This window comes from Talpa europaea (assembly GCF_964194135.1).
Source record: "Talpa europaea genome assembly, chromosome: 9".
Taxonomy (NCBI): domain Eukaryota; kingdom Metazoa; phylum Chordata; class Mammalia; order Eulipotyphla; family Talpidae; genus Talpa; species Talpa europaea.
In genome coordinates, this window is record NC_140076.1 from 95,054,141 (window position 1) to 95,080,714 (window position 26,574).

The window sequence follows — 26,574 nt, forward strand, 5'->3', positions numbered from 1 at the left end:
ACTCCTTAGTACCAGAAGATGGCACTCTTTAGCTAAATTTTACAAAACTCTCGCCAGGCAGGGCAAAAACCATAACAGGTGTATATAGTCTTAAATACTTTTCTAACACCCATGTTCTAAAATGTATTTCAGATGAACATCAATTTCTCTTCAATTAGGAAAAATAATAGAGTTGGGTTTTTAACCATGCCCGAAAACCATCCTTATCTTTAGTCAGTGCCCTTGTCCAGTCCCTGTTAGCTGTTCTAAATCTTCACCGTTTTCTGAACACTCACTGTATCTTCAACCTTTCAATATTTCTCTCCTGACTTCTTTTTCTTGGTCATTAACTGTGTTCCTCTCTCTTTCCTTCTGAACATGTACGTATGCACACACAGATCATCTCCACCTTTTCCTTCCCTTCTGGTAAAAACCCTGTAATTTATTTTAAAACTCTTCAGCACCAACAGTATAAGTTAACAGTGCAGGTGTCTCTATTATCTCAATCAGGAATGCACAGGTGCTCAGCTAGCGTTCTAAGGAAATAAGGAACCCCAGAGGCAATTATTCATGTCTTGATCAAGATCGATCATTTCTGAGACTGTATTAAGTAGCAAAGTAGGATTTTTAGGGGTGAAATTAGTTTGTTAAATAGCATAGTAAATTTTAGAAATGGACTATCATTGGTGAAGTTAAAAGTATTTAAGATATGTGGATTGGGGCCTCCCCTGGTGGCTCAGGCGGTTGAGCACTGCGCTGTGTGAAGCTGTCCGCAGCCTCTGCAGCACCGGTTTGATCCTGGCTGGCCGGTGAAGGTCCCAAATGGTGTGGCAGACCTCTCCTGTCTTGCCCGCTGCTCCCCTCAGCAGTATATTTCGTCAGTCTGCCTATTCTGTTCCCCGCTCTTTCTCTGGTGAATCCTCTCACCCTCCCGCAAATCTGGCCTGTATCCCAGTTCTTGTATAAATAAAAAATAAATAAATAAATCTTAAAAAAAAGATCTGTGGATTGGCTAAAATATGAAGAGAGTAAGAACCAGATGAATTTATGATCTTTATCTTTAGGAAGGCACCAGAGGCTAATTATTTTACAGTAGAGATTCTTAAACTTTAGGGAGATTTAAATCTCCAGGAAGTCTCACTAAAACACAGACTGCTAGACCTCACTCTCAGAGGTTTTCTGGCTCAGCAGGTTTTGTAGGTGCTGAAAATTTGCATTTGTAGCAAGTTTCAAGGTGAAACAGATGCTGCTGGCCTCAGAGACTACATTTTGAGTATCTCTGGTTCAGAATGTCTAGTTGCCTGGTGCTAATTACAAAGGTAACAGGACCCACCTTTGAAGTATCATTGCTTCTGCTTTGAATACATCTTTCATGCAAATTGGCGGTGCATCTAAAATGGCAGGGTTAGAACTTCAAGAATTTCCTGACTATATGAAATATTTTGTGGCTGCTTGTGAGTAAACACCCATACATACAGCTCTCATTTTCAGCAGAGCCCAGTAAACAAGGATGTATGGGAGTAGTTAATTCTCACTGATATCAAACATTTTCAGAGGCTACAATATCTTTCAAAATAGACTTTAAGGTACCTCCTTGGTGGCATAAGGGGTTAAGTCTCAACACTATCAAGCTACAGCCAGCCACTGCAACATGAGTTAAATCCCCAAGCCAGGGAGCTGGTCCACATAGCTCAGCAGACCTCTCCTATCTCGCCAGCTGCTACCCTCAGCAGTGTATTTCAGTAGATCTACATTCTGCTCCCCACTCTGTCTCTGGTGAATCCTCTCACCCCATCCCCCTCCACCTCTGGCCTACATCCCAGATCTTGTATGCATAAATAAATAAAAATAAATCTTAAAAAAAAATTGACTTTACGGAGCATGCAGGACCAAACTGGATCAGTTAATTTAAAACAACTTACCAGTCAGAAGGTGGAAGCAACTACCTTCTAACCACCTTAGAAAGCAGAAATTCTGAAATATGCTACTAAGTAAGTGAACCTTGAAGACATTACGATAAGTGAAATAAGCCATTCACAAAAAATACAAATAGCATATGACTCTACTTATATGCGGTACCTGAAGTGGACAAACTCAAGAAACTGAAAGCAGAATGGTGGGTGCCAGGGGTTGGAGTGGAGGGGAAGCAGGAAGCTGTTGTTGAGTGGGTATAGAGTTTCAGTTTTGCAAGATGAAAATGTTACAGAGACTGGTTGCACAATTATGTGAATATACTTAACACTGTTGAAGTGTACACTTAAATATGGTTAAGAGGCACTATGGAAAAGGGTGAGGAGATGCCTAAAAATATTAAAACAGAACTACCCAATGAATCAGCAATCTCACTTCTGGGTACATATCCAAGAGAAACAAAATCATCTCAAAGAGAGATCTGTACTTCCCCATTCACTGCACATCATCAACAGCAGCTGGTGTAGGCAAACAACCTAGGTGCCCAGTGACAGAAGAATGAAGAAAATGATACATGCAGGAGTATTATTCAGCCTTCAAAAGCAGATGATCCTTTCGGATCCTTGCTTCCAAGGGGACAAAGAAAGGTGAATGGTTGTGGGCCTCCCCGGTGGCGCAGCGGTTGAGCGCTGGGTTGCGAAACTGCGCGCGGCCTCTGCGGCGCCGGTTCGATCCCCGGCTGCTCCCCGGCCACCAGAGGAGGGTCCCACATGGCGTGCAGACCTCTCCTGCCGCCCGCTGCTCCCCTCAGCAGTGTACTTCGGTCCTTCTGCCTGCTCTGCTCCCCGCTCTGGCTCTGGTGAATTCTCTCACCCTCCCGCACTTCTGACTGCACCCAGTGCATGTATAAACAAAACAAACAAACAAAACCAGCAAAACAAATAAATAAAGCATGCCTCTATAAAAAAAAAAGAAAAAAAAAAAAAAAGAAAGGTGAATGGTTGTGACAAAAAAGGGCCTTAGCCACGGGCAGCCTATTCACTGTACCAACTGTGCCTGGTGAGTGCCAAGGACAAGACTGTTGGAAGTTCATCCTTACTGGTCCAGCCACTATGGAAAGCTCTGTGGAGGGTCCTCAAAACACTATAAATTGATCTGTCATATGATCTAGTGATTTCACTCCTAAGAATCTACCCAAAGAACACAAAAACACTAAATTAAAAAGGAAACCTGCACTCATATGTTTACTGCAGCACTATTTACAATAGCCAAGATATGGAAACAACCTAAGTGCCCCTGAAACAGATGCATGGATCAAGAAGATGTAGTATATACATCATGGAATACTCGGCAATTAAAAAAAGATAAACTCTTGCCACTTGTGGCAACATGGATAGAACTGGAAGGGATGCTGCTAAGCAAGATAAGTCAGAAGGAGAAAGATAAAAATCGCAGGATTTTTATGCAGGATACAGAAAAACCAAACAAAGGGTCATAACAAAGACAAATCTTACAAACTGACTGTAGATCTGAGGCTTCTGAGCAGGGGAAGAAGGAGAGGGGTCAAAAAGGGGAGTGAAGAGTCAAGGGACTGTGGTGATGTATCATGGGTGCTATCCTATGGTGGCGGGAGAAACCAAATGCTGCTCAAAAATGAACGAAGATGTAAGAAAATAAATTTAAATTAAAAGAAAAAAAGGGGGGTACCTCCCTGGTGGTGCAAGGGGTTAAGTCGCACCACTATGAAGCTATCTGCAGCCACTGCAGCAGGAGTTGGATTCCCAGCCACAGAGGTGACCCACATGGTGCAGCAGAGCTCTCCTGTCTCTCCCACTGCTCCCCTCAGCAGTGTATTTCAGTCAACCCACCTGTTCTGTTCCCTACTCTGTCTCTGGTGAATCCTCTCATCCCCTGCACCTCTGGACTGTGCCCTAGTTCTTGTATATATAAATAAGTAAATCTTAAAAAAAGGAAAAATAAGAATTTCATCCTTAGAAACCTAGTAGAGGCTGCAGCTGTCAGGGACACATGAGAAGGGAGTCTTTGGCCTGCGTGCTTCCTAAGTTATTTGTGTAACTGCAAGAATGGGAGTGCATACTGGTCCAACCACTATGGAGAACTGTGTGGAGATTTCTGGACCTACTAAACATAGAGCTTCCATATGATCCAGCAATTCCACTCCTAGGTATTTACCCAAAGGACACAGAAACATCAATTCCAAAGAGCACCTGCACCCCTATGTTTATAGCAGCACTGTTTACAATAGCTAAGCTTTGGAAACAACCCAAATGCTCCAAAATAGATGACTGGATCAAGAAGATGTGGTACATATACACCATGGAATATTATTCAGCATTCAAAAAAGATAAACACATGCAATTTGCAGCAACATGGATGGCGCTGGAAGGGATCATGCTCAGCGAAATAAGCCAGAAAGAAAAAGAAAAATACCGGATGGTCTCACTCATAGCAGGAATCTAGAAAACTTAAATAAGGGACCAGGAAAATGAATAACTATAAGAAAGTGAAAATCAAAATCAACAAAAAACTATGAACCAGAGACACTCTATGGGGGGGGTGTGGGAGGGGAGGGATTGGGGTCAAAATAAGGGGGTTGCAATTGTATGGGGAATATAAAAATAAAATTTATTTAAAAAAAATAGAGAGAAATTCTGAGATGAAATCAAATATAAAAGAACTAATGAAGAGTAAAATGTTCCTAATGTCATTTTATTGTTATATTGCAAATAAACCTGAGTTCTGAAAGAAAAAAAAAAGAATTTCTGAAGTTGTGTCACTGACAGCAAGGCAGCCAGGACCCAAATTTGTGAATTTGTGAAGGACAGAACATTCCTCACCATTCAGACCTGTGGGTGCTACCCCCACCTCCTCCCAAGACCCTGTAAAGGAGCTAAGTTTTTAAGGACTGAAGAAAAACTTACTTGTCCTGTGGGGGGAAGGGGATGGAAATCATTTAAAAAAAAAAAAAAAGAAGAAAGAAGAAAACAACCATATCATTTGCAGTAACACAGATGAAACTGGAGGGCATTATATAAAGCAAAATAAGCCAGACAGGGAAAGACAAATACTGCATTGTTCTATATACCTCTTTGTTATATAAGTTATACCACTTATTGGGATACCTTAAAAAAAAAAAAAAAAAAAAAGGAGAACTCATAGAAGCAGAACAGAAAAGTGTCTGGGGGATATCTTGTGAGGAAAGAGGGAGAGGTGGTAAAATGGTACAAACTTTCAGTTATACATTGAATAAAGTCTGAGCAGCCAATGTTTAACATAGTGGCTACAGCTGATTAAACTGTATCATTTAACTGAGATTTGCTAAGAGAATAGAATTTCTATGTTCTCACACACACATACAATGTATTAAGCACTGGGAGTGTTAACTTGATGAGGGCTCCCCTTCTACAATATTTCTCTATATTAAATCATTGTACACTTCAAAATATTTTACAGTTTTGTCCCATATGCTTAAATAAAGTTGAGAAAATGTAACAGTAAATCAAAAACGTTTAAGGTGGTAAATGTAATGGCATGTATATTTTATCACAAATAAAAAAATATTAAAACAAAACCAAATCAACTGATTTCCCAGCACAATTTCTAGAAAAAATAGCCTACACTCTCTGTGAACATTTATTTCCTCCCATCCAAGCTTATCCCAACTCATTTTGACTTTTGCCCTTAATACATTTTGCATATACTCATAACACTTAAACAATGAACTTTGAGGGGCTCCCCTGGTGGTGCAGGTGGTTGAGCACCACACTGTGAAACTGTCCATACCTCTGCAGCGCGGGTTCAATCCCGGCCAGCTGGGGAGAATCCCACGTGGTGCGGCAGACCTCTCCTGTCTCGCCTGCTGCTCCCCTGTCTCGCCCGCTGCTCCCCTCAGCAGTGCTCTCTCTGTCCTCCTGCCCGTTCTGTTCCCCACTCTGTGGTGAATCCTCTCACCCTCCTGCACATCTGGCCTGTACCCCGTTTTTTGTATACATGAATAAATAAATCTTAAAAAAACACAAAAAATACAATGAATTTTGAATTGCAAATTTCAGTTCTTATATAATTTTTTAAAAGATTTATTTATTTATGCATACAAGAACTGGGGTACAGGCCAGAGGTGCGGGAGGTGTGTGAGAGGATTCACCAGAGACAGAGTGGGGAGCAGAACAGGCAGACTGACTGAAATACATTGTTGAGGGGAACAGCGGGCAAGACAGGAGAGGTCTGCTGTGCCATGGGGGTAGCTCCCTGGCCAGCCAGGGGATCAAACTCATGCTGCAGTGGCTGCGGATAGCTTCAGAGTGCTGTGACTTAACCCCTTGCACCACCAGATAGACCCCCAGTCCTTGTATAATTTAACCTCTCTGCAAGATCAGTCATTGTTGACCACATTGCTTTAAAAAAATCTTTTCTAATGGTTCCTCTCCTCATGTTTCTCCCTACTTTTCTAGCTATTCCATATGAATCTTCTTAGTGGAGTTCTCTTTCTTTCTTACAGTCATAAATACTATTGTTTTCAAGAGTTCTGTTCTATTTCTTTGAATTCTGTGTATACTGTCATGGATGACATTCAATCCTATGGCTCTCACAAAACTTTATCACTATCCAGGTTGTTCTCCTGAGGTAAGTATCAAAGAATTTCCTGGACATCTTTTGTCTCCCTGGATAATCTATAAGTAGTCAGAGTCTCAACCTATCCTAACAGAACTCATCATTCTCCCACCTTCCTTTCCACAAGGATCATCCTCTTTTATTCCCTACCTCATTGAAAAGTATCATCTTTCATGCCTCCCTGGTGGCACAAGGGGCTGACACACAACCTATGAAGTGGTCCGCATCCACTGCAGCACAAGTTCGATCCCCGGCAAGGGAGATACCCACATGGTGCAGCAGACCTCTTCTGTCTCTCCCCATTGCAGTGTATTTCAGTTGATCTACTTGTTCTGCTCCCTACTCTGCCTCTGGTGAATCCTCTCACCCTTCACACCTCTGGCCTATACCTCAGTTGTTGTATGCATAAATAAATAAATCTTAAAAAAAAAAAAGCATCATCTTCTACTCAGGCACTTGAGAGTAAACAGTCATTTGTCCTAAAGTTTTTTCCTTTCTCATCCCTCCCACCGCCAAACAATTGGTCGCCAATACTAGTGATCAAATTATCTTAATATTTCTTGAAGCTACTTCTTCCCCTCCATCACTGTCCATGCCATGCTATAAGCCCTCACTGCTTTATGCCTAGATTAACATGACAGCCATTAAAGTAGTCTCCCTGCTTTGGTGTCTCCTATCCAATCTATCCTCTATGCTATAACTGGTGACTTTCTTCTGAAACATAAATCCCATTACTCAGTTCCCTGCTTAAAAACTCCTATTGACTCTACATTGTCCTGCAGATAAAAGACAAATCCATTAACAAGACATACATGGTCTTTTAGGATTTTCATTCTGTCCACTTGAACTCTGCAGAAAGTTCCTAATACTCCTTTGCTTTGCCATGCCGGTCTGGAAATGTAGCCTTATTCCATGTCTTTACAGCCTTGTACATGCCTCCTGCTGCCTACAGTGCTCAAGTCTTCAAAATGCAGCTCAGATATAACCTCTTCCAGAAAGCCTTCTGGGCCTTTCTCAGTTACAACTGCTCAGTAAAATATTGCACAGGACATACTCGTAATAAAAGATTATTATTTTTTGGCAATATATGGGACATACTTTGCTCACCACAAAAACCCTCACTGTCTATTTTATGTTCAAATTTAACTGGATATCCTGTTTTGTTTTGTTTTGGTTTTTTGCTAATTCTAACAATCCCACAGACAGTCTCAATTATGTGCTTCTTGTTTATTTTTCTACATCCTCCACTAGTCTATAAGCATCTATAGGGCGGGGCTTATCTTATCTCTCGATTAGCACATAACTAAAATAACATGGGGTTTTATTTCTGCCTTGTGTCTTCTAAGCTGGCATTAACCCTTATTCTCTTTATTCTCCCCAAGAATTATGTTACTGATAACAATAATAACACCAATCTGGGCTCCTTGCTTCCTAGAAAGCTTAAACAAGTTTAGACTCCCATTTATCTTATAACATATTTTAACACAAATTATCCATGGATTAGAGGAAGCATCTCAGAGAAATAACAATAATATTCTACAGTGATTTCCAATGTTGAAACTGTAAGACATATATTTAATTACTGAATTAGACTAACTCACATACAGTATATAATTTATATGAAACATATTTCTTCAAAAATTTGTTTAAAAAATTTACTACAAAAGTATGGAAGAAGAAAATACATTAATACACTAATTTACAGGAACTCAAAAAGGTCCAATGACTGAGGTTGTGGTTCAGTGGCTATTAATGCATGGTTCTGGGAGTTCTCAAATCTAAAGGTAATCAGCATCTTGTTCTTTGGGATGAAAGTGCTAAGGGTAACAGCAACAACAAATGTTGGTGAGGATCTGGAGAAAAAGGAACTCTACTACACTGCTGGTGGAAATGCAAACTTGTCCAACCACGATGGAAAGCTGTTTGCAGGTTCCACAAATTACTAAAAATGGAGCTTCCATACGATCTAGCAATTCCACTCCTAGGAATCTACCCAAGGAGCACAAAAACATTAATTCCAAAGGACACCTGCATCCCTGTTTATTGCAGCAATTTTTACAATAGGTAAGCTATGGAAACAACCAAAATGCCCAAAAATAGATGACTGGATCAAGAAGATGTGGTACATATACACAATGGAATACTACTCAGCAATCAAAAAAGAGAAGCTGACGACATTTACAGCAACATGGATGAAGCTGGAAGGGATTATGCTCAGTGAAATAAGTCAAAAGGAAAAAGAAAAATATTGGATGCTTTCATTTATAGGAGGAATGTAGAGGAAACAAGGGATCAGGGGAAAAGTTATTGTAATAAATTAAAAATCAAAATCAAAAGGCAACTATCAGGGATATTCTGCAGGAGCGGTAGAGGGAGAAGGATCAAAACGGGTGGGAAGAACACAAGGGACTATGGTGATGGGACATGGGTGAATTGGTGGTGGGAATTTCACAGGGATGACATCTGAGAAGAGAAAGCATACATGGTACAAAAATGAAGAATGATGTAAAGTATATATAAAATAAAATAAATAAAAAATAAATAAAAATTTCTTACAACTAAAAAAAAAGTGCTAAGGGAAAGTTTGGTTTGTAATTAGAGAATGATGCTTCCTCAGTGTCTTTTCAAATTCTTTCTATTCCACAAGGCCCTGCAGAGGTTCTATCTCCTCTAAGTAACCTTTCTCTATTAAAGATTCATTTCTTATTTAGTAATGCATACAAGAACTGGAATGTAGGCCAGAGGTGTAGGGGGTGAGAGGACTCACCAGAGATAAAGTGGGGAGCAGAACAGGTGAGACTGCTGAGGGGACTAGTGGGCAAGACAGGAGAGGTCTGCTGAGCCATGTGGGTCAGCTCCCTGGCCGGGGATTGAACTCATGCTGCAGTGACTGGCATGGAGACTTTAACCCCTGCGCCACCAGGGAGGCCCCGCTTTCAGTCTTTTGATAGCATATGGTAATTCTATATTTAACTTTTGAGGAAATGCCACATGGTCCTCCTGATTTTTTTTAATGCATTTCAATTCTCCTTTAAATTATGCAATACTTTATTTTTTCTTGTTTACTTGAGTATGAATAGTTATTTTTAAATCCTTTCATCTGTGGATCTGCTTCTAGTGTCCATGTTTATCTCTTGTTTTTTGGTAATGTCATCTTGTCTTTTGGCATGCCCTGTAATTTCTCACATACCTCTACAGAGGGTTTTCCTTCCCTTTAATAGATATAATAGTAGCTTATAATTAACCCAATCACCTTAGCCCAATCAGCGCCTGTGCTAAGTGGAGGCTAGGTTGCAAGCTCTGATAAAGCTCCAAGACTACAAGACATGGAAAGCTATTTCTGGCTCATCTCCATTCCAAGAGCACAGCCCTCTAGGGTTTTTAACTGAGAATCTGGGAATTCATGTTTTTTCTCCCTGGCAGATTCATAACTCTAGTCTGTATCCTGTGAGACTGCCAAAGTATCTGTTTTGCTTTCAAAGGTTTTCCAATGAAATTTTTAGCCTCTCATTCTGTAAAACCCCAGGATTTGGCAAATATCCCAATAGGATAACCAGCCATATGCTTGAGACTCCTTCAGTTGTCTACAAAAGTTTACTGGTTTTCTGTCTCAGGTAGCAGTCCTCTGTCAGTATACAGTTCTGGGTCTCAGACCGCTGCTCATACCAATTATAACAAATGCCATGAGGCAAAGAGGTTATAAAAGTTAGCTCACCTCCCTGAAGTTCTTTTCCTCTACCTTTACTCTTAGGGTTCAATGTCAATTCAACTCCATGATTTTCTGTTAATATGTTCTGCTATAAATTATATTACAGTATTTCACCTTGGAATTAGATTTTTGATATTAGTGATTGATGGAAACCCAATCTCTATAAATTATTAAAGATTCTATAATTACTGAGTGGTTACTCTAGCCAGGACAGTGTTGTTAAGAATTTGCATATCACAGGAAACAAGATATCTTGACCTTATGAACCTACAACTGAAAGGGAAGATAATGAATAATTACAGTATGATAAACATTATGACAGCAAGTGTTATGAAACACAGCACAGGGAGACCTGAAGCTTTACAGAATTCTAAGAAAAACAGAAATAAATTTAATCTGTGCTAAGTCAGGATTAAAAAAACAACAAACCAACATTATTCCTTAGGATTGTTACAGTCTATTCATTGGGCAGGGGAGGAATTTCTAATAAAAGAAGCAAGGGAATGAATTAGCAAAGAAGAATCCTATTCAAGGTTCAAAAATGTTAATCTTATGCCCATTCCAATTGGTTATTCTAGATCCTTGTGGAATTTTAAGACAGGAGTTGTCTCTGGGGCCAGGCAATGTCCTTATTACTTTACATGGTCATTAATCCTTAAAGTACTATTTTGAAAGCCCCCAAGCCCATTTTACAAATAAAGAAACATGACTAAGAAAGAGAAGAATTTGTTGATGATGGTGGAGACATAATTTGATGCTAATTTTGTCTCTATATAAAACTTATTGCTATTATCCTATGTTTCAGAAAACTGACAAAGAAGTTTTAACTTAATAAAGCTAACAAAACTCATCTGTTCACCTTCAATGAAGAAGGAAAAAGTGAGAGTTATATCATCAATTATAATAACATGTAAATAAATAAAACTATCTAAAATGTTTATTTTGCTTTTTCTAAGCTACCTTTCTCAACTATATGCCCTGGGGCGCATTAACAGGTATTCTATGGAATAAAGATTTCCATGGTCAGATGTATTTGAAAATAAAAAGTTAAAGATAAACAGCCAACTTTACAGGACTTTTTAGGGTCTTTAATATGCTAATGTGCCTTGTTCATCTTCAGAGAAAGCAAATATACCTGATTATAAAAAAACCCACCCCCACCATAACCCTCCTAGGAAGGTTATGGACGGTTATGGATGTTAGCAGGAAGATCTGTTAACATCAGCTGGTGATGTTAGAAATACTGTTTTTAAGAGATTAAGCCAAAATAAAATAGATAGCCTTCTAAATATCTCCTGCCTAATTAATATCTTGTAGCAATCCTAGGGAATAATGTTGGTTTTCTTTTTCATCCTGACTGATAGAACACATAGAATTAAATTGATTTCTATTTTTCTTAGAACTCTGTAAAGCTTCAGGTCTCCCTGTGCAGTGTTTCATAATACTTGCTAGCACAATGTTTATCATACGTTACTGTAATTACTTATTATCTTCCCTTTTGGTTATAAGTTCATAAGGTCAGGATATCTTGTTTCTTGTGATATACTCAAACACTCTTGTCATCACTATCCTCGCTAGAGTAATTATAGAATCTTTAATGATTACAGAAACTTTTTTAAAAAAAGATTTACTTATTTATGCATATAAGAACTGGGGTACATGCCAGAGTTGCAGGGAGTGAGAGGATTCACCAGAGACAGAGTGGGGAACAGAACAGGCAGACTGACTGAAATACACTGCTGAGGGGAGCAGTGGGCGAGGCAGGAGAGGTCTGCTGTGCCATGTGGGTTGCTCCCTGGCCGGCCAGGGATCCAACTCATGCCGCAGTGGCTGCGGACTGCTTCATAGTGCTGTGCTCAACTCCTTGCGCCACCAGGGAGGCCCACGATTACAGAAACTTAAATAAGTTATAGTGACTGGGTTCCCATCAATCACTATTGTCAAAAATATAAGTCTGAGGTGAAATGCTCTAATATGATTTACACAGACGATATTAGCAGGAAAAAAGGAGTTAATTTTATTTATCCTCAAGCATTTAAAACACAAATGCTATGGAACCAATATTTACTACTGGAAATCTTAGACTGATTAAGAATGATTTTCCAGAGACATACCCAACTTGTCAGGGTAGAAATTAAACAGTAAATATATTTACACACTTTTTAGATAGTTTTTGCCATTTGAGAATGACCCCATTTATTCACAAGGTATGTTCCAGAAAGGTCACCTGCAAATAATACTTACATTTTAAACATATAAAAATCCATCTGACTAAAATAAACTTCAAGTAGATATGAAAAACAAAACCCCCTCTTTCATAAAAATCTCTCTTATATTAGTCTGTATTATAGATTTAGATTTCTGAATACTGGGTTTCTCAAAGTGAGGGGCATTCCCACTAACTTAGTGATATAAAAATGCTAACAAGTTTAGTTCAAGCCAAAGGTGAATTTAACTTTTTGAAAATAACAGTACAGAAGCAGTAAATAGAATGTGTTGCTAGTAATACGGGTTTTTCTATATGTAAGAAATATAAAGTACTTACTATTATTTTCTTACAGTCCTTTCCTCTGCAGAGTTCTGTATAGGTAGAGTACTGCACATATATAATCCAGCTTCCAACAAATACTGCCAACCAGGAAAAGAAAAGATATTTCATCCGCACATAAGAGAAGCGAGCCTGTGGATAAGAGAGCACGTAACAATCATTCATTCAGCACCAAGTCAGCATTCATTGTCCTAGAACATGAGTTTTCAACCCCTTTCTTGGAAGAACTCAATATATATTCTAGGCTTTCATATGGCAATTCTCCTAGAACAAAGTGTACTTTCACTCAGTCCAAACAGCACTGGTCTTAGAAAAGGAAGCTCCTAGGTCCTGCCAAGGGAAGAGGGAACAAAATACCCTTTAAAATGTATAACCTTTCAAATACCACCAGCATCGAAAGCTAATTATTAAGCACAAGCATGTGCACCATGCTACCCGGGGCACTCTGCAAAATCAGGTAAATTCCTTCTTACCAGGAATTTACAGAGGACTGTTTCAGATAAGAATCTTAAAGTCCTTCATGGATAATCATGATAAAAGTAATTGTGTTTAAAAAAAATTGAGAACAGAGACTCTGGCATTTGTCTAGCATCTCACTCATAGTGAAGTGCAACCAGAATAATTATTAAACTTCACATTTATTCTATTACCCTATTGTATTCACCAAGGCGTTATGTTCCTTTTATTCAAGCAACCAAATACTTGACATCTAATTGATATTCTGGAAACTTGAGGAGACTGTTACAAATATTAAAGAAAAAAATTACTGGTAAAGAAGGGTTAAGATATATAAAGAATAAATTATCCCTACATGTCAGCCTGTGAAGCTGCACAATAGGCTCCTCTTTGAATTGTTCTGCTCCCAGTCCTCTGATATCTAACTGCAACTTGGGCCAATTGGTGCTTTTTTTTTTTTTACATCAACCACATACAAATAATTTAATCCCCAAAAGTGTCAGTTGGTCAAGATCTTTAATTTTTTGAGTCTGGAGGTCTTGGCCTGGTTTTGTAAGCTGTGGAATTTAGGACTATGAAGAGAATTGAGCAGAATAAATTAAAGATATGTAAACAAACAATGAAAAGCTAGTTCTGCTTTTACAATCACGAGCCAGTTTCTCACACTGGGCAACAGGAGGACACTGTGAGCGCTGTGAGCATGCAAAGAAAGCAGAAAGATGAAAGGGACGCAGAGCACCTGCAGGAGACAATGAGAGCAAAGCAAAAAGAGACCCAGGAAATACTGCATTCTCTTGGCCCTGTTTGCAGTTTAGATATCTGTTTTTGTGAGGTTAACAGATGGTGACTCTCAGTACCAAAAGGCTTCAGTATGATTAATTTGCAGCTAAATGATAGGTCTTTGAGCTTCATTATTAATATATTTTTTAAAAATGCCTCTAAGCAAGGAATCTTTTTCTACAGCTTTAAATGAATGCAGTCAAGAGAAAATTCAGACAGCATTCCAAATTAAATCCTATAAATGACAACTGGGTATATACTAAGGGGTTTGTCTGAAAGACATTTCAGATGACTTGGCCCTAATAAGAGATCTGGTTATGAGACAGAAACTGATATGTACGAGTATTATGAGTTTTATATACGATTAAATGACAATGCCTACTTAAATACAGTTGCTAGGCATACAGAAAATACTCAACAAATGTTACTGAAATTAATTTACAAGGCACTGAGCAAAAAGTCAACACTGCTGTCATTATGATGTGGTCATCACCTACTTTTTGGACTTGCCAAAAAGAGATATGAATCTGAATCTGATCAAGTCTTTAGCTCCCATCACCAGTTTACAGGAAATACCCGAGACACAGGAACATAAGTGATACTCAAGTAAGTGACACTATTAGGATACAATCATCAAACTGTGGAAACAGTGCAAAACAAAACAAAACATTTCTTCAAAAAATAAATTACAAGGGGGAAATAAAAGAAAATGGGGAAACATAACGATTCAAGATATTTAAGAAACATAAAATAATAGCAATATGTGGACCTCTTTTGATTCCTGACTTACAAGAAAAATATGTAAAAAAAAAGATATTTTTGAGACAATTGAAGACAATTTAAAGAGTGACAGAGTATCTGATGGCATTCAGGAATTATTTCATTTTTTTAGGTATGATAAAGGTCTGTGTTAATGTTTACAGATGAGTCCTAGTATTTTAGAGCTAGGCATTGAAATACCTACGGATAAAATGTATTGCTAGAGTTTGCTCCAAAATAATATGGGAAGGGAAAAGTGATGGGGTTTTAGTTGAAACAATATTGCCATGAATTAATAACTGAAATTCAATTTGGGTGTTGTGTACAAGCCTTCTTTTCTATATGTTTTTCTCTACTAACTTGAAAGTTTTTTTTTTTTTTTTTTTTTTTTTTTTTTTTTATTTTTTTTTTTTTTTTTTTATAGAGGCATGCTTTATTTATTTGTTTGCTGGTTTGTTTGTTTGTTTTTTGTTTTATACATGCACTGGGTACAGTCAGAAGCGCGGGAGGGTGAGAGAATTCACCAGAGCCAGAGCAGGGAGCAGAGCAGGCAGAAGGACTGAAGTACACTGCTGAGGGGAGCAGCGGGCGGCAGGAGAGGTCTGCACGCCATGTGGGACCCTCCTCCGGTGGCCGGGGAGCAGCCGGGAATCGAACCAGCGCCGCAGAGGCCGCGGGCAGCTTCGCAACCCAGCGCTCAACCGCTGCGCCACCGGGGAGGCCCACTAACTTGAAAGTTTTATATTGGCTATATTGTATATATTGCAATGCCAAGACATGCCCTTCCCACACATTCACTCAGCATCTATTCATTGCCTACTATGTGCCAGGTACTGCTTGGAGGAACTTGTAGCACATTTCCAGGTACAGGGACAAATTATATCTACAATAGAAAACAGCTAAAAGGATCACATAAGGACCATAGCATGCCATGATTTTACCATTGACATTCCATCATATATTAACATTTCATACTATTTTTTTTGAGACAAGTTTTATATTAGATATACTGTATATATTGCAATGCCAAGACATGCCCTCACATATTCATTCGGCAACTATTCATCGCCTACTATGTGCCAGGTACTGCCGGAGGAACTTGCAGCACATTTCCAGTTACAGGGACAAACAAATTATATCTACAATAGAAAACAGCTAAAAGGGTCACATAAGGACCATAGCATGCCATGATTTTACCATTGACGTTCCATCATATATTAACATTTCACACTATTTTTTTTTTTTTTGAAACAGGGTTTTAAAGAAAGACATCTCAATTCACTTAGTAAAAGCATCAGGGAAAAATGTACTCTATTTTCTTCTTCCTGACTTGCTCTGCAGCAGGTATAAGACACAGAATAAAGGAAAATAACGCAGATCTAGTGAGTAAGGTTTTTTCCCACCATACTGGATTTGGTCCAGTCTTACCTGTTTCTCGACACCCACTTTTAGCAGTCTAAAGCTGTTGTCTGCCCTTGAATGCGCCATCAATAATCTCTATTCAGATTTTTGTACAACTGTTCAACCCAGGTGCCATGGAGGTTCTCAAATCCATATTAAATTTAGATGTTGGCAGATAAGACATGTATATGTTTTTCCCACCCACATGCCTAATTTAATGAAATTTGAAATCATTTTGCTTTTCTTTCTCTCTCAAATAACTACATTTTTTATTTCCTCTGACATATGTTTAAACAAAAAAACACCCTTTGAACTGGCTTGCCTGCTGAGTGCTTGCCATGATACAGAATGTCAAGAATTTTGGAGAGGAAGCCAGATTAACCACATTCCCAGCAGGGCCCTGGGCATCACCTGTTGTAGACATAATGACAAAGGAGTACAACACATTTTTATTTCAGCATGCCATGGAAAATTACTGTGATTTGGGGGTAGCAACAATAGGAAAAGGACCTTCGTGTGTCCTTTAGTATCTGCAGCTCCTGCTGCTTCACATTTTAAAACAATGATTGAAGAAAAACAGCTATAAATGACATCTGTAGCTATTAACTAATTTTATTTCCCTATGTGGCACTCACTAAAATGTTTTCAGTGGTCTGTTCTGTACCAATTACCTAGATAACCTAGTCTTTGATTAAGAAATGTAGTTATTGTTTTTAATCTTTATTTATGGTGAATGATCCAAAAGACCTCCTAGCAGCTTTTTTATTTTGTAGACTTTGTGACGACCCCACACTGCTTTATTTCAAATTATGCTCCTTAAAAGCATGATAAAAATTTTAGTAAATACACTATGGCAGTGATTCTCCGTTGGAGGCAATTTTGCCCATTAGGGGACATTTGGCGATATTTAGGGACTTGTTCGTTTGTTTGTCTCATGGCTGGGGAGTGTACCCAGAATATTGTGGATAAAGGTCAGAAATGCTGCTAAACATCTTACAATGCACAGGAAAGCCCAGCATAACAAAGAATTATCTGGCTCCAAATGTCAAGAGTGCTAAGGTTGAAAAATTTTGCTTTACAGTCACATAATAAATGAAAAATTTAAAGGGGCTGAAAGCATCAAATTTGTATGATACTATCATTTTATTTTTAATTACTCTTTACGGCATAAACTAGTTTCTAATTAAAGAAATATAAGAACACCTGGGCCTCCCCAGTGGCGCAGCGGTTGAGCGCTGGGTTGCGAAGCTACCCGCAGCCTCTGCAGCGCCAGTTCGATCCCCGGCTGCTCCCCGGCCACCAGAGGAGGGTCCCACATGGCGCTCAGACCTCCCCTGCTGCCCGCTGCTCCCCTTAGCAGTGCACTTAGGTTCTTCTGCCTGCTCTGCTCCGCGCTCTGGGTCTGGTGAATTCTCTCACCCTCCTGCGCTTCTGACTGTACCCAGTGCTTAAATAAATAAATACATAGATAAATAAACAAACAAACAAATAAAAAAAAAAAAGAACACCTGCTTGCAAATAACAGAAGCAGTTCTTTGACTAAAGTAAATGACTAGCAACATCTTATTAAAAATAAAGATAAAAATAAAGAAAAATCATTAGAGAGGAAAAATATTAAAATGATGAAACAAACTTTCTATACTAATCCCACTCTAAAAAACAGTGGTTTTACAGATATAGTTTGATATACTGTTTGATCCAGTTTGATCTCACTGAAAATTTTTGTCTTAAAAAAATCTGAAAATCTTTAATCTTATTTAAATTATGTCATATTACTTTTTTTATATTAAAAATCAGGGAATCCAAACACAGGGAGCTAATCTTAAGACCAGATACCTCGCCCATGGAGCCAGAGCACACTAGCCCACTGCAGGGACAGCCCAGGCTCCAAAGCGGGGAGGGGGGGGGAGGTATGGGGTGGCGAACTCTTCTCTCCCCATCTTGTTCTGGTTGAGAAGGACCAACGATTATCTCCTACAACTTTACAATCAGCCAGGTTGGCCTAGGAGTCCCATGTCTGCTCATTGGTTTCTGTTACCTCTACTGCCCTGACAGTCAAGCTTCTAAGGGGTGCACATCAATTGCTCCCACACACCAACTACAAAACACAACATTCCTGTTAGGATGCTCTTCCAACCCCTCCCTACTCAAGTTTTACCAGATAATAGACTCGTAAAGGTTCTTTCCATCTCCACTGGCACATACATGGGTTGCCTTTAAATTCACTTAACTATTATATCCTCATTTCTACTGAAATTTGAGGTTTTTTATTACAATTTTTCTTCTTTTAAAAATAGGCATAGTTTTTTCATGATAGGTTTGCCATAGGAACACAGGTGTGGTAAAAATCACAGCTACGTCTAAGCCAAAACGGGAAAGGAAAAGATTCACATCAATGTCGTTGTCATTGGACATGGGGATTAGGGCAAGTCCACTCCACCACCAGTGGTCACCTGACCTACACAAGTGGTGGGATCGAAAGAAAAAAAAAACATTGAAAACTCGAAGGAGGAAGCTGCTGAGATATGGAAGGACTCCCACAAGTCTGCCTGGGTCTTGGATAAACTGAGACGTGAACATGAGCGTGGTATCACCATCGATACCTCCCTGTGGGAATTTGAGGCCAGCAAATATTTAATGTGACTGTCGCTGATGCTCCAAGACACAGAGACTTTATTAAAAACATGACTAGGGCCTCCCCGGTGGCGCAGCAGTTGAGCACTGGGCTGCGAAGCTGCCCGCAGCCTCTGCAGCGCCAGTTCGATATCCGGCCACTGGCGAGGGTCCCACATGGCGCGCAGACCTCTCCTGCCGCCCCCGCTGCTCCCCTCAGCAGTGATTTTCATCAGTCTGCCTGTTCTGTTTCCCATTCTGGCTCTGGTGAATTCTCTCACCCTCCAGCGCTTCTGACTGTACCCAGTGCTTGTATAAATAAATAAATTAAATCTTAAAAAATAAAAATAAAAACATGACTAGAGGCACATCTCAGGCTGACTGTGCTGACTGGATTGTGGCTGCTGGTGTTGGTGAATTTGAAGCTGGTATCTCCAAGAATGGGCAGTCCTGTGAGCAGACCCTTCTGACTTGTACACTGGGTGTGAAGCAACTAATTGCTGGCTCTCCGAGAATGGAATCCACCAAGCCACCATACAGTCAGAAGAGATATCAGGAAATGGTTAAAGAAGTCAGCACTGACATTAAGTAAATCGGATACAACCCTGACTGAGAAGCATTTGTGCCCATTTCTGGTTGGAATGGTAACAACATGATGGAGCCAAGCGCTAACATTAACATGCCTTGGTTCCAGGGATGGAAAGTCACCTATAAAGATGGCAAGATGGGGCCTCCCCGGTGGCGCAGCGGTTGAGCGCTGGGTTGTGAAGCTGCCCGCAGCCTCGGCGGCGCTGGTTCGATCCCTGGCTGCTCCCCAGCCACCAGAGGAGGGTCCCACATGGCGCGCAGACCTCTCTTGCCGCCCGCTGCTCCCCTCAGCAGTGTACTTCGGTCCTTCTGCCTGCTCTGCTCCCCGCTCTGGCTCTGGTGAATTCTCTCACCCTCCCGCGCTTCTGACTGTACCCAGTGCATGTATAAACAAAACAAACAAACAAATAAATAAATAAAACATGCCTCTATTAAAAAAATAAATAAATAAAGATGGCAAGATGGCACTGCCAGTGGAACCACGCTGCTTGAAGCTCTGGATTGCATCCTATCACCAATTTGTTTAATTGACAAGTGTGTGCACCTGTCTCTCCAGGACATCTACAAAACTGGTGGTACTGGGGCTGTCCCTGTGGGCCAAGCTGAATTGGTATTCTCAAATCTGGTCACCTTGGCTCCAGTCAGGGTTACAGCTGAAGTGAGGTCTACTGAAATGCACCAGGAATCTTTGAGTGAAGTTGTTTCTGGGGACAAAAAAAGTGAGCATCACTGTCAAGGAGTTGTCTGCCAAAGTTCATGACATGGCAATGGGTGGGGGGACAGCAAAAACTGCCACCAGTGGAAGCAGCTGGTTTCAAGGTTAGGTGATTACTCTGAATCACCCAGGCCAAATCAGAACTGGATACTGATACTCCCCTGTGTTGGACTGTCACACAGCTCACATTGCTTTGAAGCTTCGCTGAATTGAAGGAAAAGATTAATCATTGTTCTGGGAGAAAGTAGGAAGATGTCCCATTTGCTTTATCCCTAAATACTTCCTACACAGATGTTCTTACTACTGCTTTTGAGAAGAAGAAAAATATCTATCATATCTTTACTTTTACCCACAAATATTTTACTTAACATCTTTAGAGTACTTGAATACCCAGAAAACAAACTGAAAGCTATCATTTGCAAAAACTCAATCAATTACATTCATCATTCCATAGAAAAAGCTGAAAGACATGGGTTTGTCATATTTAATCAAGTTTGTCAATTACCAGTTACTCTGAAATAATAAAAAAAAAAATTCTTGCTATCTTGGCAATACTGAAGCTAGCTGATTTTTACAGCATACTCAGGAATAATCTGGCTGAAAAATTATAGTTAAAATTATTGGTACAGATCTCCAAATATAACTTTTACCCTTTTCTTTAAATAAATTCTAAATACTTACTGTAATAACACTTTGAAAAAAATATGTTAGCTGTAAAAGCAGAAATATGAAGAAACCATTTAATGGGGTAAATATTTACTGTATATGACAACACATACAGATAAACTTTATTTGGAATGCATCCTGCACCCTCAATAATGAGTGCCTTGTTGCTAGCTGGAGGGCTATTGGGAAATAATTAAGAATATCTAAATATGCCAAATTTAAACTATCCTAGTGATAATTTCACAAACATTGAAAGACAGCTATGACATTCTATCAAAGAAACATAAAAAAAAGGACTTCTATGTCATTCCAAACAAGGAAAACCTTAAGTTTTTATAGGTCAAAAATAATGAAAGGAAAATTTCTAAATATGTCTATGCTCCTCAGTTTGTCTTGAGGATGACAATGATTTTTTATGACAAAATTTTCTAGAAGAATTCCTTGTAAAGAGGTATTGAGTCTACTGGTCAGAGTTTTAGCACTGTTCATTTTTTCAAGAGGTGAATTTTCACTCTCTCAGAAATACTACATAGATTTCTAATCTAAATTATAAGGTTTTATTTACATGAGTATAGTCTCTAATTTTAGTTTGTAAGAAATAAATTCCAATAGGGAGCAGAAAATTTTCACTTTCTCTGAATGCTGGTTCAGATTTTTAATGTTTATCAGTGACACTTCAAAAATGCAAAATAGCAAACTGCATGGGGGTGATGTAATCATAAGCTTGGGGCTAGTTTCAACAGTAAATGACTAGTTCAAAGGAGGTCTAAGGATGGGGAAATGCTCATGATACAGGAAATGAAACAAAAGATTAGCTTTCAAGACAACATGTATTATGTGTTCCCAATTTTGCTTAAAAAAAGATATATTACCAACAGACTGTAGAAACTACATGGAAATAACCAAAATGTCAAAGGTGGTAGAATTATGGATGATTTTTATTTTTATTCTCTATTATACATGTTTTCTATAATGAATATGTATTACTTTTTTAATCAGAAAAAACAACATACTTTATAAATATGCTTAGCAAATCTATTTAAAATTATACCTCTAGGATGGGAAAGTCTCCTGATTGCTTTTTAAAAACTTTTTCTCTGAAATATATCATTCATATAGAATTATTTAAAATATGTAAGTATATTAACTCCATATACAAAAATTAAATTAGAAGGGATTAAAGATCTGAATACGAAAACCAAAACCACAAAATACTAGAAAGAAATCTGAGGGGATACACTACAGGAAATCTACCTTAAAAATAAATTTGGAGACTCAACTCCAAAGGCAAGAGAAACAAAAGCAAAAATAAACAAGTGGGACGAAGTCAAAATAAAAGGCTTTTGTATCTCAAAGAGAAACCATCACAGAAATAAAAAGACAACCTACACAATGGGAAAAAATTTTGTATATTACACATCTGACAAGGGGCTAACTTCCAAAATATACAAAGTACTTATTATACAATCCAACCAAAGGACAACCCAATCCAAAAATGAGCAAAAGACCTAAATAGACATTTTCTAAAGAAGACATTCAGATGCCTCACAAACAAAAATTTGTTCAACATCATTTTTTTTTTAAAGATTTATTTATTCATGCATACAAGAACCGGGGTATAGGCCAGATGCACGGGAGGGTGAGAGGATTCACCAGAGACAGAGTGGGGAACAGAACAGGCAGACTGAGTGAAATACACTGCTGAGGAGAGCGGCGGGTGAGAGATGAGCAGTCTGCTACGCCATGTGTGTATCTTCCCTGCCGGTCGGGATCGAACCCGCGCTGCAGAGGCTGTGGACAGCTTTGCAGCGCTGTGCTCAACCGCCTGCGACACCAGGGAGACACTCAACATCTTTTATGATAAAAGAAAAACAATACCACAATGAGATATCACCCCACTCCTGTGAGAATGCACCATATCAAAAAGAATGGAAACAATAAATGTTTGCGAGGACATGTAGAAAAAAGGAACACTCATCCACTGCTGGCAGGAATATAAGTTGAAGTAGCCTCTATCGAAAATGGTTGGAGGTTTCTTAGAAAATAAAAGTGGTGGGCCTCCCTGGTGGTTAAGACACAACCTATGAAGCTATCCGCAACCTCTGAAGCACGAGTTTGATCTCCAGCTGGCCAGGGAGCAACCCACAGCCACCCAGGGAGCCAGCGCAGCAGACCTCTCCTGACTCCCTCGCTGTTCCCCTCAGCAGTGTACTTCGGTTAGAAGCCTGTTCTGTTCCCCACTCTGTCTCTGGTGAATCCTCTCACCCCCCACCCTGCCCCCACACACCTCTGGCCTGTACCCCAGCTCTTGTATGCAGAAATAAATAAATCCTAAAAAAAAGAAAAGAAAAATGGAAATCCCATACAATACAGCAATACCTCTGCAAGATATTTATCCAAAAAATATGAAAACTCAAATATGAAAAGACATATACTCCTTTATTCATAGCAGCACTGTCCATAATTGCCAATCCATGGTACCAACCTAAGTGCTCATCAACAGATGAATGGATAAAGAAATTATGGAATGCATACTCATAGAATACTATACAGTTATTAAAAAAGATGAAATGGTGTGTTTTGGGATAAAGTGGCTGGACTTCGAGATGATTATGTTAAGTGAAATAAGTCAGAAAGTGAAAGGTGTCAGATAGTTTCACTCATCTGTGGAATATAAATAATCAAAAACATATACATGCAAAACAGAGCAGGAATAAATCTTGGATTTAGTGTAAGAATTTAATGGTAACCCAAGAGAAAGGGGGAAGGGAAGGAGGTGAGGGTGGCAGGTGGGGTATTGGGACAGATAGTTTGGTGGAGAATGAGTGGAACATGAGCACACAGGGAGGAGTAAAAATGTAACCCCTAAATTAAAATTTAAAAATATGTAAGTATAACTTAAATTATAATTAGAAAGCAAATACCTATGTAATTAAGAAACAGAATTTTTCTAGCGCTTTCACTAATCCCTTGAGCCTCTCTCCAATAAAGAGTTAATTAGCATGCTTTCAACTTCTATGATAATCATTTCTGTGCTTTCCTATGTAGTTTAACCCTGAGCATGTATACCTAAAATGTAAGGCTTGGTGTTCATTGCTCTTAAACTGTATAGACATAGAAGCACACACCATGTAGTCTATTGTACTTGGATTTTTCCCTTAACATTATATTGTGAGATTCATCTATAGGAATGCAAATAAACATAGTTTGTCTATTTTCTTTGCTGTCCAGAGAGTCCCACTGTCTGAATTTTTTTTGAAATAGGAATTTTAGGGGCTTCCCTGGTGGCCTAGGGGTGAAGTCCCAGCGCTACAACCTCGATGGCCCTCCCACTGCAAAGTGGCCCAGAGTTCAATCCCTGGCCATGGAGCTAACCTACATGGCACAGCAGATGCCTCCTGTCTCACCTGCTGCTCCCCTCAGCAGTGTATTTCAGTAAATCCACCTGTTCTGCTCCCCACTCTACTCTGGTGAATCCTCTCACCCCTGCACCTCTATACCCTAATTCTTCTATGCAAAAATAAATAAAATAAAAATCTTACAATAAAAAAATTCTTTTTTTAAAAAAAGAATTCTTTATTTATGCATACAAGAACTGGGGTACAGGCCAGAGGTGCAGGGGGTGAGAGGATTCACCAAAGACAGAGTGGGGAACAGAACATACAGATCAACTGAAATACATTGCTGAGGGGAGCAGTGGGCCAGTCAGGAGAGGTCTGCTGCACCATGTGGGTAGCTCCCTGGCTGGGGATCAAACTCGTGCTGCAGAGGCTGTGGATAGCTTCATAGGTTGCGTCTTAACCACCTGTGCCACCAGGGAGGCCCGAATAGTTGTTTATTTTTAAAGTAAGTTCATTGTAGAATAGCAGTATAATTGTAATCCAGGTTTACAGACTATGGCAGATGGACTCAAAGACAGATAAAGGGAAGGTTGGTTTCATCAGGCTTTTTTTTTTTTTTTTTTAAGATTTATTTATTTATTTATTTATATAAGCACTGGGTACAGTCAGAAGCGCAGGAGGGTGAGAGAATTCACCAGAGTCAGAGCGGAGAGCAGAGCAGGCACAAGGACCGAGGTACACTGCTGAGGGGAGCAGCGGGCGGCAGGAGAGGTCTGTGCACCATGTGGGACCCTCTTCCAGTGGCCGGGGAGCAGCCGGGGATCGAACCGGTGCTGCAGAGGCTGTGGGCAGCTTCGCAACCCAGCGCTCAACCGCTGCACCACCCGGGAGGCCCTCATTAGGCTTTAATGAAAGTTCATTGAGGGAACATGATAGTTCAGGGTGGTGATGGCTTCTCACTGGCTGAGTTGTGACACGTATCACGGGCAGGGCTGTGACTGGGCAAGAAGGAACTCCTCTTTGCAGAGGTGTGTAAAGATGGTACTACTCAGAATGTGAGCTCCCCTTTCTGGTGCTCCTGGTTCTATTTTTTAAGATTTATTTATTTATGCATATAAGAACTGGGGTACAGGCCAGGCATGTGGTGGGTGAGAGGATTCACCAGAGACAGAATTGGGAGCAGAACAGGCAGATCTACTGAAACACTGCTGAGGGGAATAGCGGGCGAGACAGGAGAGGTCTGCTATGCCATGCGGGTAGCTCCCTGGCTGTCTTTCCTTTAACTTATTTTCATAGTTGGGCAAGAAGTCATCTAAAAATGTCCTAGAACTACCCAGGGGTAAACGCAACGTTAGTTCTTAGTCAATGAGGAAATGACTTTTCCCACCAAAAGTTGATGACTGTAATCCTTCACGTTGCTGTTGCTTTAGGGAATACAGACAAGGCACATGTTTAAGAGGGGTGAAGTCCAAGAAAACAGATCAAAGCTGCCTCAGGATTAAAAGATGAAGCTTTTAATGAACAAGTAGAAAGCCAGCAATTGACAGCGCATATTGGAGGGAGATGTAGCTCCCATTAACATTCTCTGTGAAAGTAACATCAGCATTTGCAACAGCAGATGAAAATCACTGACTGTATTCTTCTATATTACAGAGCAGAAAGATGGGGGTTAAGGAAGCTAAGTGTTCCAATTCTCCACTGCTGTATAACAAGTTATCCCAAAATTTAGTGGCTTAAAACAGTATCTCCACTGTTCTGAAAGCTGGATACAGCAGGAGAACCACACTAGTTCATTTAGTACACCTTAGTATCTCATTCAAAATAAAAGATCTAGGGCCTCCCCGGTGGCGCAGTGGTTGAGCGCTGGGTTGCGAAGCTGCCCGCAGCCTCTGCAGTGCCCGTTGGATCCCCGGCTGCTCCCCGGCCACTGGAGGAGGGTCCCTCATGGCGCGCAGACCCCTCCTGCCGCCCGCTGCTCCCCTCAGCAGTGTACTTCGGTCCTTCTGCCTGCTCTGCTCCCCGCTCTGGCTCTGGCGAATTCTCTCACCCTCCCGCGCTTCTGACTGTACCCAGCGCTTGTATAAATAAATAAGTAAATAAATCTTTAAAAAAAAAAAACAAATAAAATATCTAAATCTCAAATTCTGAAAAATGTCTTATCTGTTAAGAATTAAGAAAGAAAAGTCAGTTAGGAGGCAATTGCACTAGGGTGTGGGCAGTGAGAAATGTTGAGAAAAAAGAAGGATTTGAAATACAGGTAGAAGGTATAATTAAGAGGATTAAATAAAAATGTGACTAATGTGGGAGAGTAATCAAGTAGGACTCCCAGGTTTCTGGTTAGAGCAATTACAAGCTTTGCGGTGCCATTTCCAAAAAACAGGGAATACCAAGGGGAAAAAATATTCAAGAAAAGATAAATGAATGAGTTCAGTTTTGCACATATTTAGACTAAAGAATCTATGAGTCATGTCGGTGA

General features: G+C 39.7%; 1 protein-coding gene and 1 pseudogene across 4 annotated transcripts in view; one reads left to right on the forward strand and one right to left on the reverse strand.

Moving 5' to 3' along the window:
* Positions 1-26,574, reverse strand: part of DIPK1A (divergent protein kinase domain 1A) — a gene marked incomplete at its 5' end in the record, with an annotated part of 92,878 nt that overhangs the window by 10,772 nt on the left and 55,532 nt on the right. For 2 of the 3 annotated variants that reach the window (XM_084243255.1, XM_084243253.1), the window contains one exon: positions 12,777-12,911. The exons of the other annotated variant lie outside the window; for it this stretch is intronic. In XM_084243255.1, the coding sequence (XP_084099381.1) occupies positions 12,777-12,911 (135 nt within the window). The remainder of the gene's footprint in view (positions 1-12,776; positions 12,912-26,574) is intronic. 3 annotated transcript variants of the gene reach the window in all.
* LOC311177771 (elongation factor 1-alpha 1-like) lies at positions 15,849-20,438 on the forward strand (annotated as a pseudogene). The gene is made up of 4 exons: positions 15,849-15,857; positions 18,555-18,877; positions 19,165-19,526; positions 19,830-20,438. The product of its transcript is annotated as an elongation factor 1-alpha 1-like (transcript).